The sequence below is a fragment of the Sander vitreus genome, chromosome 5 (assembly GCF_031162955.1).
Source record: "Sander vitreus isolate 19-12246 chromosome 5, sanVit1, whole genome shotgun sequence".
Classification (NCBI taxonomy): Eukaryota; Metazoa; Chordata; class Actinopteri; order Perciformes; family Percidae; genus Sander; species Sander vitreus.
This window is the reverse complement of record NC_135859.1, coordinates 38,124,430-38,139,807: the sequence shown is the minus strand read 5'-3', so window position 1 is coordinate 38,139,807 and position 15,378 is coordinate 38,124,430. Positions and strand designations below refer to the sequence as shown.

Below are 15,378 nucleotides of genomic sequence, written 5' to 3'. Positions count from 1 at the left end.
AAAAGGGCTTCAGGAGAAGAAGGCTTGAGGAATCTTGGCAGCTGGCTGTGAGGTTTGTTTGTTTGCTGTTATTTGGCCTCGGTTTAATACTACTTGTATTGTGGTATGAGTATATTTTGGTGTTGTCATTCGTGACAGTTATCTACAGGAATGTTATAAGACATATAATGCTTTTGGAAAAGGAACCAGGTATTCACTCCCGTAACGCTGCTGTTATAACTTTCTGGTGGCAGAGATAGAGGCAGTAATGTTTCCTGTTTCCTGATCTCTGTCACATGACTGACCGCCGTAGTGGGACACGGTCAGGGTGAATGTACGCTTACGTTGGTGGAGGAGTGCAGCCAGTATGCAATGTTGGTCTCCATGGTAACCCATTCGAGGGGGGAGGAGCTGTATTTGTGCTCCGAGTCCTCCAGTTTCACCGATAGCATCTTCCACTGTCAGTAAAGTAAAAAAAATGTGTTTAAATGACTGTGACACACAGAGATGATGAGATCTGATTGGATAATAACGTGATGATGTCATACCTGAAGTTCTAAGAATTTAGCCCAGAAGGAAATCTTTCTGTCGACGTCGATGTGAGTCGGAGAGTGAAGCTCCGCCTCCCTCTCCTTCTGCTCCTGACCTGCACGCATGCACACACACACACACACGCAGAGAGAGACACGCAGATACACACACACACACACACACGCAGAGAGAGACACACACACACACACACACGCAGAGACACACACGCACACACACAGACACACACACGCGCGCAGAGAGACAGACACACACACACACGCAGAGAGAGAGACACACACACACACACACACACACACACACACACACGCGCAGAGAGAGAGAGACACACACACACAGAGAGAGAGAGAGACACACACACACACACACACACACAGAGTAAAAACAGACAGTCAGAATTTGATTCTGTAATATTTCACAGTAAAAGTACATTATATATATAATATAATCAATAATCAGTCCGTACTGGTTCCATATCTGTGCTCCTCCACGGTCCAGCCAACACTCTGAGATTTAAACTGTTTCTCTGCAACAACCTCCAGCTGACGGAAACCCCAATCTGGAAGAGACACACCACTCAGCTACACACACACACACACACACACACACACACAGACACACACACACACACACACACACACACACACACACACACACACACACACACACACACACAGACACACACACACACACACACACACACACACACACACAGACACACACACACACACACACACACACACACACACACACACACACACACACACACACACACACACACACACACAGACACACACACACAGACACACACACATACACACACACACACACACACACACACACACACACACACACACACACACACAGACACACACACATACAGACACACACAGACACACACTTGTTTTCAGAATCCTCTGAATATCTTTTAATTCCATAATATCAATGCATTGGGAACGCTGAACATTCATCTCCACATCAGAACAAGACCAAACTGATCACGTTTGTGTTCTATCTTTACAGAAAGTGAAGAAAAAGGAATATTAGGCTCTTCAAAAAAACAGCAGTATTTGCATTTTTCTTTACAAACTCAAACATTTACTGTATGAACTGAAACATGTCTCGAGGGTTGGCTTCACTTTGAATCACTGCACTAATATTTAGTGGCATAACCATTATTTCTGACAACTGCTCCACATCTGTGTTGCATGGAGTCACCTGTGAACAGGTATTCCAGCCCAGGACCATTGAACTACATCCCACAATCCCTCTGCAGTACTGGGTTAGCCTCAGAAACAGCATTTCTGATGTCACCCCACACGTTCTCTATGGGGTTGAGGTCTGGGGATTGGGCTGGCCGCTCCATAACATCAATCTCTACTCTCTTACTGGTGTGTTTGGGGTCATTGTCTTGTTCAAAGACCCATTTCAGAGGCATTCCCTCTTCAGCATGAGGCAACATGACCTCTTCAAGTATTCTGATGTATTGAAACTGATCCATGATCCCTGGTATGTGATAAACAGGCCCAACACCACAGTATGAGAAACATCCCATAACATGATGTTTGCACCACCATGCTTCACTGTCTTCACAGTACTGGGGCTTGACTTCAGTGCATGGGGGTCGTCGGACAAACTGTCTGCGGCCCCGAGACCCAAAAAGAACCATTCTGCTCTCATCAGTCCCCAGAATGTTGCCCATTTCTAATTTGGCCAGTCAATGTGTCCTTTGGCACATTTCAGCCTATCAGTACATGTCTTTTTTTCAGCAATGGGACTTTGTGGGGGCTTCTAGCTGATAGCTTAGCTTCACATAGCCTTCTTCTGATCCTAACAGTACTCTCAGGTAACTTTAAGTCTTCTTTGGTTTTCCTGGAGCTGATCATTGGTTGAGCCTTTGCCATTTTGGCTATTCTTCGATCCATTTGAATGGTAGTTGACCGTGTTTTCCCACGTCGTTCAGGCTTTGGATGCCATTTCAAGGCATCTGAAATCATTTGGGCTGAGCAGCCTATAGTTTTCTGCACTTCTTTATATGTTTCCCCTCTCCAATCAACTTTTTAATCAACGTCCGCTGTTCCTCAGAGCAATGTCTGGAACGACCCATTTTGCTGAGTATTTCAGTGTGAAATGCTCTATAACCAGCATGCACAACATTTGCTTCCTTCCTTCCTTAAATATGGGCCATAACTGACACCTGTTTCTTCAGAATCAATCACCTCACTAACTGAACACAACTCTGCTATTATTTTAACATGCCCCTCTCAATTACAGACTCAATCACCCAGAATGAGCAGCATCATGTCATGACTGGTGGGTCTGGTGGTTTTCTAGGACTCTACAACACTACTAGGAAATTATTTACCATGTAGAAATATCACTTCTACCAAAACATTAGATTTATGAGGTTAGTGATGTTGGACTGCTACTATTTTGAACACAACTGTACATCCATATATTGTCACAGCAAACAGTTGTCAGTCACATGAGGTCACTTCCTGTCCGTACCTTGAGGACAGCCGAGGTGTTGACGTGGACCAATCGGACGTCAGACAGGATGGTCTTCCAGGACTCTGACTCCGCCTCTCTGTTCAGGACGTCCTGCAGGGAACCAGTTAGAATAAACATTATAATTCTCAACAATGAAAACAAACTAAAGACTGATACAGATACTCAAGCTTTCACCACTCAGGACATAAATACTAAATATTAATGTTCAGGTTGTGTGTATGTATGAGTGTGTGTATGTGTATATGTGTGTGTGTGTGTGTGTGTGTGTGTGTGTGTGTGTGTGTGTGTGTGTGTGTGTGTATAAAGAGCTCACCACTCTCCACAGGTTCTGAGCCGGCATGGAGACGTTGAAGTCAATGTAACCCGACACTTCCTGAGAGTGAGGGCTCATGGGAGCTGCTACATCATGACTGCAACACACACACACACGCACGCACGCAAACGCAGGAAGTCAAAATCACAGAACTGAAGATAAACACTATCGGCACAGACAGGTTAGAGAGACAGACAGGCAGAGGGTGAGACAGACAGACAGATACACAGAGAGACAGACAGAGGGTGAGGCAGACAGCGCGTACCTGTTGAGGAAGCGTGATGTCATCCCATGAAGCAGCTGGATGACATCACCGTGACGTACCGGTCGAGGAGGACTGCTGACCACCAGATCCTGTCTGTCTCACAGAGAGAGAGAGAGAGAGAGAGAGACAGGTGAGGAGGCAGGACAGACAGACAGACACATCACCTGAGACACAGAGAGACAGACAGATAGTCAGAGAGACAGTCAGACAGACAGTCAGAGAGGGAGAGAGACAGACAGACAGTCAGAGAGACAGACAGACAGAGAGATAGACAGTCAGACAGACAGTTGTACCTGTCAGGGTCTTTGATGATCCACCAGTTGTTGACGTCTTTGAAAGGGTAACACGTGACCTGCTGCTGGTGAGAGCTGCCCCGCCCATTCTCATACCTTAACAGGAAACAGGAAGTGGTCTTAGTTTGCCCCACCCATTCTCATACCTCAACAGGAAACAGTAAGTCATGTTAGTTTAGTTTTTACGAGCCTAAAACCTTTTTGAAAATACATGGATTGATTTTATTGAAAATTTAGAAAACAAACATGGTAGAGGAGCTGATTCCAGTATCAGATACTGCTGAACATGCTGTATTTATCCATACACACTACATTCATATTAACTCTCCGATCAGGTCTAATATTAACTCTCTCTGATCAGGTCTAATATTAACTCTCTCTGATCAGGTCTAATATTAACTCTCTGATCAGGTCTAATATTAACTCTCTGATCAGGTCTAATATTAACTCTCTGATCAGGTCTAATATTAACTCTCTGATCAGGTCTAATATTAACTCTCTGATCAGGTCTAATATTAACTCTCTCTCTGATCAGGTCTAATATTAACTCTCTCTGATCAGGTCTAATATTAACTCTCTGATCAGGTCTAATATTAACTCTCTCTGATCAGGTCTAATATTAACTCTCTCTGATCAGGTCTAATATTAACTCTCTCTGATCAGGTCTAATATTAACTCTCTGATCAGGTCTAATATTAACTCTCTGATCAGGTCTAATATTAACTCTCTGATCAGGTCTAATATTAACTCTCTCTCTGATCAGGTCTAATATTAACTCTCTCTCTGATCAGGTCTAATATTAACTCTCTCTCTGATCAGGTCTAATATTAACTCTCTCTCTGATCAGGTCTAATATTAACTCTCTCTCTGATCAGGTCTAATATTAACTCTCTCTCTGATCAGGTCTAATATCAGGGTTCATACGCATTTTAACCAATACTTTTCCATGATCTTTTCATGACTTTTTGGCAAATTTCTATGACTATGTATTCCTGAAAATGTCAGTCGACATTATACAATCAGAATATGAATCTGTGTTAAGTTTCCCCTCAGAGGTTTAACCATCAAATGAATGATGTCTGTGGTTCATAGTGGGAGTCGTGATATCGCTCCCGAACAGAACGGTGAGGGTAGGACGATGTGAAATACATTTATTAATCACATTATATTATACCGTGTTAAAAAACAATTCCATGACTTTTCCAAAACGTTCTGGGTCTTTTCATGTTTCCAAACCTTTCCAGGCCTGGAATTTGCATTTTTCAAATTCCATAACTTTTCCAGGTTTTTTCAAAACGTATGAAGCCTGTATTATTAACGCTCTCACTAACTTTCTCCTCACACCTCTGACAGATTCATGTAGTTTAGTGGTGTGGGTGCTGTTTGAATGTGTAGTTTGCTAACGTTAGCTCTCTGCTAGCTTATTAGCAGACCAGATCACTGTGTAGGAGGAAGAGGTGTATAGCTTATATTATACAACTAAAGCTTGATGTGGAGGCTCCACGCAGAGCTTTCTCCGTAGCTACGACAGTGGCCTGATGTTTATACTGGTGGGTTGGTGTGTGTGTTGAGCCGGCATGTATGTGTGTGTATGTGTGTGTGTGTGTGTGTGTGTGTGTGTGTGTGTGTGTGTGTGCGTGTGAGCTGGCAGCACCTGATTGGGTAGTTGACTTTGTGCGAGTGGAGCCAGCAGGGGATTGACTGGGAGGCAGAGCTTCTTAAAGTCACCTGACTGCCGTAAGCGACTTCCAGAGGCTGACCCTGAGTGATCCTGGAGAGACCGCCCTGAACACAGACACCATCAGTCAGTCAGTCTGTCTGTCTGTGTGTGTGTGTTTGTGTGTGTCTGGGTGTGTGTGTCTCTGTGTGTGTGTGTGTGTCTGTGTGTGTCTGTCTGTCTGTCTGTGTCTCTGTGTGTGTGTGTGTCTGTCTGTGTCTGTGTGTGTCTGTGTGTGTCTGTCTGTGTCTGTGTGTGTGTGTGTGTGTGTGTCTGTCTGTGTGTGTGTGTCTGTCTGTGACTCTGTGTGTGAGTGTGTGTGTCTGTCTGTGACTCTGTGTGTGTGTGTGTCTGTGTCTGTGTGTGTGTGTGTGTGTCTGTGGGTGTGTGTGTGTGTGTGAGTGTGTTACCTCCAGACTGGCCTGGAAGGCGGAGCTCATCAGCTGGTCGTGTGGTCCGCTGCGGTGCAGCAGAGTCAGGTGGACGTAGAACCAGAACACGTAAAGAAGGATAGGAACCACGAGCAGACACACAGCCCGACACACACACTGCACACACACACTCAGCTGTACACCTCTACACACACACACACACACACACACACACACACACACACACACACACACACAGTAAATTATGAAAAAAAAAGTTTGGCTGCTCAACATTTAAATGCTGAGACACAGTCATGTGATCTAGACTCACGTGACTGACGGTTCGATCTCCAATCAGGTTCCAGGTGTGCAGAGAAGCCACGCCCAGCAGCAGCAGGTAGGAGAACACGCCCATATACTTCACCCTGACACACACACACACACACACAGACAGACAGACAGACACACAATTCACTGTTTTTTATATAGATGTGTGTGTGTGTGTGTGTGTGTGTGTGTGTGTCTGTGTGTGTGTGTCTGTGTGTGTGTGTGTGTGTGTATATATAGTGTAAACACACTCTTGGTTCTTGGTCTAACGATATATGCAAATTGTTTTGTAATTATGGTTTTGGTGAGTTGTTTCTTAATAATGAAAAGCTGAATATTGGTTTGTTTAAAGAATCTGTGTTTGCTGAAGACAAAAAGCAGTGGGCCGATGATATATGGGCTAAGCCAAAATTGCGTACTTTTATAATGATAAAACCAGAATATGGCACTGAGAATTATGTTGCATATCATTTGTCAAAAAGGCAAAGCTCTCTGTGTGCTCAGCTGAGATCTGGGGTTTTACCTTTGACTGCTGGAACAGGACGATATGTTAATGTAGAAGAGGAAAACACATCTGTCCCTTGTGTTTGAATGATATAGAAAATGAGGTTCCATTTTGTTTTTATTGTCCTTTTTATTGTGAACGGCGTGATGTTTTGTTTCGTAAGATAAAAGCAGAGATTGACTTGGTAAATATGGATGATGCTATGATGATATAGAGAGAGATTCTCACCCGACGGCTGCAGCACACGACGCTCCAGAGAGGAGCAGCCACCCGAACCTGAAGACACTGAGGGGTCAAAGGTCAACATACGTTACAGCTGGGGTCAAAGGTCAACATACGTTACAGCTGGGGTCAAAGGTCAACACGTTACAGCTGGGGTCAAAGGTCAACATACGTTACAGCTGGGGTCAAAGGTCAACATACGTTACAGCTGGGGGTCAAAGGTCAACATACGTTACAGCTGGGGTCAAAGGTCAACATACGTTACAGCTGGGGTCAAAGGTCAACATACGTTACAGCTGGGGGTCAAAGGTCAACATCGTTACAGCTGGGGTCAAAGGTCAACATACGTTACAGCTGGGGTCAAAGGTCAACATACGTTACAGCTGGGGTCAAAGGTCAACATACGTTACAGCTGGGGTCAAAGGTCAACATACGTTACAGCTGGGGTCAAAGGTCAACATACGTTACAGCTGGGGTCAAAGGTCAACATACGTTACAGCTGGGGTCAAAGGTCAACATACGTTACAGCTGGGAGTCAAAGGTCAACATACGTTACAGCTGGGGTCAAAGGTCAACATACGTTACAGCTGGGGTCAAAGGTCAACATACGTTACAGCTGGGAGTCAAAGGTCAACATACGTTACAGCTGGGGTCAAAGGACAACACACGTTACAGCTGGGGTCAAAGGTCAACATACGTTACAGCTGGAGTCAAAGGTCAACATACGTTACAGCTGGAGTCAAAGGTCAAAACACGTTACAGCTGGGGTCAAAGGTCAACATACGTTACAGCTGGGGTCAAAGGTCAACACACGTTACAGCTGGGGTCAACACGTTACAGCTGGGGTCAAAGGTCAACACACATTACAGCTGGGGTCAACACGTTACAGCTGGGGTCAACACGTTACAGCTGGGGTCAAAGGTTAACACGTTACAGCTGGGGTCAACACGTTACAGCTGGGGTCAAAGGTCAACATACGTTACAGCTGGGGTCAAAGGTCAACACACGTTACAGCTGGGGTCAAAGGTTAACATACGTTACAGCTGGGGTCAAAGGTTAACACGTTACAGCTGGGGTCAAGGTCAACACGTTACAGCTGGAGTCAAAGGTCAACACACATTACAGCTGGGGTCAAAGGTCAACACACGTTACAGCTGGGGTCAACACGTTACAGCTGGGGTCAAAGGTCAACATACGTTACAGTTGGGGTCAAAGGTCAACACACGTTACAGCTGGGGTCAACACGTTACAGCTGGGGTCAAAGGTCAACATACGTTACAGCTGGGGTCAAAGGTCAACACACGTTACAGCTGGGGTCAACACGTTACAGCTGGGGTCAAAGGTCAAACATACTACAGCTGGGGTCAAAGGTCAACATACGTTACAGCTGGGGTCAAAGGTTAACACGTTACAGCTGGGGTCAAAGGTCAACACGTTACAGCTGGGGTCAAAGGTCAGCAGGTGTAGGCTCACCAATCGGGGGCAGCGTTGTGGAACTTGAGGTAGGAGAAGAAGGCCAGCAACAGGAAGAAGATGAGGACAGACTCCAGCAGCATGAACCGTGATTGGACGATCAGAGAGTTCTCTGGAAGGAAACCAGACGTGTTATCAGCTCGTTAAAGGCTTCACACGTTAACCTCTAACTCCCTAGCCCTCCTAGTCTGGACATCTAGACCACCCTAGACCAGGGTCAGTCTGGACATCTAGACCACCCTAGACCAGGGGTGTCTAGACCACCCTAGACCAGGGTCAGTCTGGACATGTAGACCACCCTAGACCAGGGGCGTCTAGACCACCCTAGAGCAGGGTCAGTCTAGACCAGGGGTGTCTAGACCACCCTAGACCAGGGTCAGTCTGGACATGTAGACCACCCTAGACCAGGGGCGTCTAGACCACCCTAGAGCAGGGTCAGTCTGGACATCTAGACCACCCTAGACCAGGGGCGTCTAGACCAACCTAGACCAGGGTCAGTCTAGATCACCCTAGACCAGGGTCAGTCTGGACATATAAACCACCCTAGACCAGGGTCAGTCTGGACATCTAGACCACCCTAGACCAGGATCAGTCTGGACATCTAGACCACCCTAGACCAGGGGCGTCTAGACCACCCTAGACCAGGGTCAGTCTGGACATCTAGACCACCCTAGACCAGGGGTCAGTCGTAGACAACCCTAGACCAGGGTCAGTCTGGACATCTAGACCACCCTAGACCAGGGGCGTCTAGACCACCCTAGACCAGGGTCAGTCTGGACATCTAGACCACCCTAGACCAGGGGCGTGTAGACCACCCTAGACCAGGGTCAGTCTGGACATCTAGACCACCCTAGACCAGGGGCGTGTAGACCACCCTAGACCAGGGTCAGTCTGGACATCTAGACCACCCAGAGCTGCAGTTCAAGAGCTCGATAAGGTAACTAAGCAACAGTGGGCTCTTGAACTTTTGACCTGCTGCCTCCGGCTGCTCTGCTCTGCTGGCTCCGAATATTGGATTGGATGAGTTCGACTATCGACTAGTGTGGACTTCACCGGACAACAGGAAATAAACAGAGGTCTGTGCTGGATTAACACATCTGCTGCAGTCATGGGGAGGCTCTTTTAATGACATCTCCAACATGATTAGAGGCTGAAAACAGGTTTAAAACCTGCCCTGTTCCAGCCTCCTGGGTGCTAACGCTAGCAGGAGGAGAACACGGTGTAGGCAGGTTACTGACAGCTCTCCACGTTTACACACAACAGAGCTACGTGGGGGAATCCACCGGGAGTCTCCTTTAAGCTTTTCTTCGTGACGGTTTCCTGCACCATTTGTATCACGCATGCGTTGAAACACTTGAAGGTTGATGTTATTCATTATGCAGTTCAGGGTCTGTTTTATAAAGATATTAAATGAAGTAGTTCTTCTCACTGATATGGACGTCTGCGTGCTGGCTATCTGTGTGACATCGTGTAGTGTGGGCATGTTGTGATGTGTTTAAGTGTAGCTTACTCTATGCATTAGGAGGTGATTACGTGGCTGATAATCCTAAATAATAAAGGAGCTGTTCCATGTTACAGGAACATCCACCATTATTTCTGTTTATAATGTAATGTCTGCCTAACAACCTTTCTGTTGACATGTTCTGGGATGTTTTGCACATTCAGGAAGTGCCGTGTGCTCAGTGCTGTAGCTTTAATATCCAGTTTATTTAGTATTAGAGCTCTGCAGAATGTTTGGTTGTTGAAGCTTGAAAAGCTATGAATTAAAGATCCTATATGGCTCTAATAGAAACGTGTGTGTGAAGCATCGCGAGGCATCGTGAGGCATCGTGAGAAATCGTGAGGCATCGTGAAGCATCGTGAGGCATCGTGAAGCATCGTGAGGCATCGTGAAGCATCGTGAGGCATCGTGAGGCATCGTGAGGCATCGTGAAGCATCGTGAGAAATCGTGAAGCATCGTGAGGCATAGTGAGGCATCGTGAGGCATCGTGAAGCATAGTGAGGCATCGTGAGGCATCGTGAGGCATCGTGAGGCATCGTGAGGCATCGTGAGGCATCGTGAGGCATCGTGAGGCATCGTGAGGCATCGTGAAGCATCGAGATATCAAATCAAAGACATGATAATCGTAATCGGGAGATCAGTGAAGACTCACAGCTCTACTGCAGACCTGGCCGTTCATCGTTATGTGGTGTAACAGACCGCTGCATGTCGGATGGTGCAGGCAGCACGGATCACGTACCCACAGTCCCGAGGTCGGGGGAGGAACTGCGGGACGCTGGAACGAGTTCCCTCCTGACATCCGCACTACAACAACCAGGCCTGCACAGTGAATCACTATTTTATCCAAATTGTAAAATGGACTATAGGGTCATATCCAAATCACAGGGTGGGGAGCAATGTTTGTTAAAGGCTAAATCTGTGTCAAACCATTCTGAATGAAGTATTGAGGAGCTGCAGAGACGTCCCGGACTACAAATCCCCTCCTACAGACTACAAATCCCCTCCTACAGACTACACTACAAATCCCCTCCTACAGACTACAAATCCCATCCTACAGACTACAAATCCCATCCTACAGAACACATCTTTGTTTGGTTCAGATCCTCGCAGAAATCACACAATATCGGGAATCATATCGCAATATCAGTCAGAATAATCACAGTTAGATATTTTTGTCATATCGTAGCCTTGATAACAACCTTAGAACTTATTTATTTATATCTTTTAATACGCAGTAGAGTTCATGTATTTATCTGATTTACTGTGTGTTATGTTTACTGTAGGTACTTGAAGTAAAGCCCTCTGGATACCTGCTGGTTGCTCTAAAGATAGATATATATATATATATCGTTGCTGCACGTCTGTAGAGTCGGATGATGTCATGATATTTATTATATTAATAACCAGGATTCAGATGCATTTTAACCAATACTTTCCATGACTTTTTGGCAAATGTCCATGACTGTTTTCCTGAAAATGTCAGTCGACACTAAACAACAAGAATATGAATCTGGGTTAAGTTTCCCCTCAGAGGTTTAACCATCAAATGAATGATGTCTGTGGTTCATAGTGGGAGTCGTGATATCGCTCCCGAACAGAACGGTGAGGGTAGGACGACGTGAAATACATTTATTAATCACATATTATTATGCTGTGTTTTCCAAAACCTTTCCAGGCCTGGAATTTTTTCCAAAACTTTTCCAGGTTTTTTCAAAACGTATGAACCCTGAATAATAATAATAATAATATTAATAGTCCTAATAACTAATAACTCACCGAGCAGCAGCAGCACGGCGGCCCCCACAGCCGCCAGGTGAGAGAACCTGAGCTCCAGAGTCAGCAGGTAGACCAGAGGAACACACAGAGAGCCACAGACAGCCGGTAGGAGACGCAGACCCACCACGCTCACACTGCTGGGGTACTCTGGGGGACAAAACAAACACACTCACACTGCTGGGGTACTCTGGGGGACAAAACAAACACGCTCACACTGCTGGGGTACTCTGGGGGACAAAACAAACACGCTCACACTGCTGGGGTACTCTGGGGGACAAAACAAACACGCTCACACTGCTGGGGTACTCTGGTGGACAAAACAAACACACTCACACTGCTGGGGTACTCTGGTGGACAAAACAAACGCTCCTTTAAAGTGGCGGACGGGGTTCCTACCTGCTCCAATTCTGTTCCACACAAAGTTCCCATCAAATCCTCCAAGGTACGCTGCAACACACACACACACACACACACACACACACACACACACACACACACAGACACACACAGACACACAGAGAGATGACGTCATCACACAGGTGTGACACAGGTGACATCATGCTGTTGTAGCGTGGTTGTCATGGTAACTGACCTCCAAGGGCCAGGATCATGTGACCGAGTGGCGGCCCGCTGTCGTCGATGAAGAAGACTCTCTTCATGTAGAGAGACACAAACTGGCCGTAGTAGACCTCATCGAACCTGCAACACACATCAGACGTCTGACTGGCCTCAAACGCACCACACAGAGATATACAGAGAGATGTGTGTGTGTGTGTGTGTGTCTGTGTGTGTGTGTCTCTGTGTGTGTGTCTCTGTGTGTGTGTGTGTGTGTGTGTCTGTGTGTGTGTGTCTCTGTGTGTGTGTCTCTGTGTGTGTGTGTGGTGTGTGTGTGTGTGTGTGTGTGTGTGTGTGTGTGTGTGTGTGTGTGTGTGTGTGTACTAACACCACAGCGTTGGGGTATCCCAGCTGGTTCAGTCTGGTCCAGAGAGACAGGAAGGTGACGAGCAGCAGGACGACGTCCACCTGAGCCGTCACCACCAGGGGGAGCTGCAGCATGCTGACACACCTGAGAGACAGACAGGTTAGAGAGACAGACAGACAGGTTAGAGAGACAGACAGGTTAGAGAGACAGACAGACAGGTTAGAGAGACAGACAGACAGACAGCGTCCACAATGCGTAGCTCCTATGGCGCCACTTTGATGCTACCAAGCCATCACCTCCCGTTAGCATCCCGTTAGCATCCCATTGACTGCCATTCATTCTGACGTCACTTTGACAGAGAATACCTTTACATCTGAAGCGTTTAAGGACTCTATTTGTCCGTTGTTTATTTCTAAAGAAACACGACAATGTATAAAAGGCTCGATTGGAATGATTGAGATTTCTCTTGGCACAGCTACCAGAAGACTTCCAACTTTCAGACAGGTTGCTCACGTCACATCTACGTCTTCAAGCTCAGTTGGAGGCTGCTCAGTAACGCTCAGCCATCACCGGGAAAGAGACGTCACTGGTCTCCGTCCAGAGACACGGGGTCTGGTGGTCCATTATATACTGTCTATGGTCACTACCAGCCGGGGCGGGACTAATGACGTGATTGGTTGGAAATGAGACAGAGGAAGCTTCTTTCCTGCTGCTGTCACCCTACTGGACTCTCTCTCTGCATCCCTGACAACCAACCAACCAACCAACCTACCCACCCACCAACCAACCAACCTACCAACCAACCAACCTACCCACCATCCTACCCACCATCCTACCAACCTACCCACCATCCTACCAACCAACCTACCCACCATCCTACCAACCAACCTACCAACCAACCAACCTACCCACCAACCTACCCACCATCCTACCAACCAACCTACCTACCCACCAACCAACCAACCAACCAACCCACCAACCTACCCACCCACCAACCTACCCACCCACCAACCTACCCACCAACCAACCTACCCACCAACCTACCCACCATCCTACCAACCAACCAACCTACCCACCAACCCACCAACCTACCCACCATCCTACCAGCCTACCCACCAACCTACCCACCCACCAACCTACCTACCAACCTACCCACCAACCTACCCACCAACCAACCTACCCACCAACCTACCCACCATCCTACCCACCAACCTACCCACCAACCTACCCACCATCCTACCAACCAACCAACCTACCTACCCCTCCCATACTGTCCTATTTATTTACAGATGTCCATACTGTAATTACACCTACCAATAGCCATATTCTACTGCTCTTCATAAAATTCATCCTGCACATACACTTATTCTCACTACTCTATAATGTTACCACACTGTACATATCTGTCTATATGGTTCATTCAGTATATCCATATTTATTCTGTTATTCTTATAACATATTATGTTAATACACTACATATATCTATATTATTCTTACTACTAGTATAATGTTACTACATTGGACGTAGCTGTATGTTGCTCATACATTGTTCATATTACATAGACATATTAATACTGCTCTTATAAGGTAACTGCTGATACACTGCACATGTTTATATTTATATTACTCTAAACCACCTTCTGTATACTACTGTCTATACTGCAGTATATTTCTGGTCCTGTCTGTACTGTACTGTATATCACGTTGCACGTGTCTGCTCTTTTAGCACTTCTGATTGGACACAGACTGCATTTGGTTGTCTTTGTACTTCTGCACAATAACAATAAAGATCTAATAGACAATCTAGCAATCTAATAGAAAACGGAGCTTCATAAATCTTCATCTTAACATAATAATAATAATAATAATAATAATAATAATAATAATAATAATAAAGGGACCCATTACAGTGTAACACTACCGGAAGTACACACCGATACCAACGGCCATTGATCAGATCTGAAAGTTTTTGTATTTATTTTTATTGTTCATTTATACAGAACATAGAAATATAAACTAACAAGGCACAATTACAAATCCATCTCAATAACAGTGTCGAGCATATGAAACAAAACCTAGGAGCTTATACCTTACAAAACAACATAAAGAATGATATAAAAGAAAATAAATAAAGAGTAGGGGCTATCTCAAAATAAAGTAAATAAATCAAATCAAGGGCTTTTTTATCTTTAACCCGTTTCAATGACTTGCACAAAAGATTGAACTCATTCTTCCAATGGTTCGGGGGGGTTAGGTCTTAAAATATCTGCATTTATGTAGACAATGTTTCCCTAAAAGCACCAAGTCTACTTTCTTATCTTCAACAGAAACACCAGACGCTCTATTCTTCCCTGTCAGAGGTGCTATCTCAAGTTCCCCGGACTGTCAGCAGCTCTGCTCATCTCTCCAGAAAGACCACACAGACCAAATACATGCTCTAAATGCTCTATTTCTTTTAGAATAAAGACTGAATCTCAGTCTTAAAACTGCGTTTGTTGGGTAGATTTCATTTAAAATGTTAACCTTCGGGAGAAGAGGAAATGAGATATAACTTGTCCTTATTTTCGTAACCTCTCCATCCCCAAATTCTTCCATCATATATTGTCTTTTAACTGGATTGGGATAATATTCCTTCAGTAGAAGATGGGATAGC

At 45.6% G+C, this 15,378-nt stretch overlaps 1 protein-coding gene across 2 annotated transcripts in view; it reads right to left on the bottom strand.

Annotated features, from left to right (window-relative positions):
* Window positions 1-287: 287 nt before the first annotated feature.
* pomt1 (protein-O-mannosyltransferase 1) overlaps window positions 288-15,378 on the bottom strand; it is a 16,060-nt gene continuing 969 nt past the window's right edge. For both annotated transcript variants that reach the window (XM_078251728.1, XM_078251727.1), the window contains exons 2-17: window positions 12,747-12,869; window positions 12,396-12,502; window positions 12,200-12,250; window positions 11,804-11,950; window positions 8,526-8,637; window positions 7,059-7,115; window positions 6,330-6,423; window positions 6,038-6,193; window positions 5,565-5,695; window positions 3,911-4,006; window positions 3,618-3,710; window positions 3,353-3,449; window positions 3,037-3,129; window positions 995-1,109; window positions 528-625; window positions 288-437 (exon numbers count right to left, since the gene is read on the bottom strand). In XM_078251728.1, the coding sequence (XP_078107854.1) occupies window positions 303-437; window positions 528-625; window positions 995-1,109; window positions 3,037-3,129; window positions 3,353-3,449; window positions 3,618-3,710; window positions 3,911-4,006; window positions 5,565-5,695; window positions 6,038-6,193; window positions 6,330-6,423; window positions 7,059-7,115; window positions 8,526-8,637; window positions 11,804-11,950; window positions 12,200-12,250; window positions 12,396-12,502; window positions 12,747-12,859 (1,695 nt within the window). In that variant the 5' untranslated portion in view covers window positions 12,860-12,869 and the 3' untranslated portion in view covers window positions 288-302. The remainder of the gene's footprint in view (window positions 438-527; window positions 626-994; window positions 1,110-3,036; window positions 3,130-3,352; window positions 3,450-3,617; window positions 3,711-3,910; window positions 4,007-5,564; window positions 5,696-6,037; window positions 6,194-6,329; window positions 6,424-7,058; window positions 7,116-8,525; window positions 8,638-11,803; window positions 11,951-12,199; window positions 12,251-12,395; window positions 12,503-12,746; window positions 12,870-15,378) is intronic.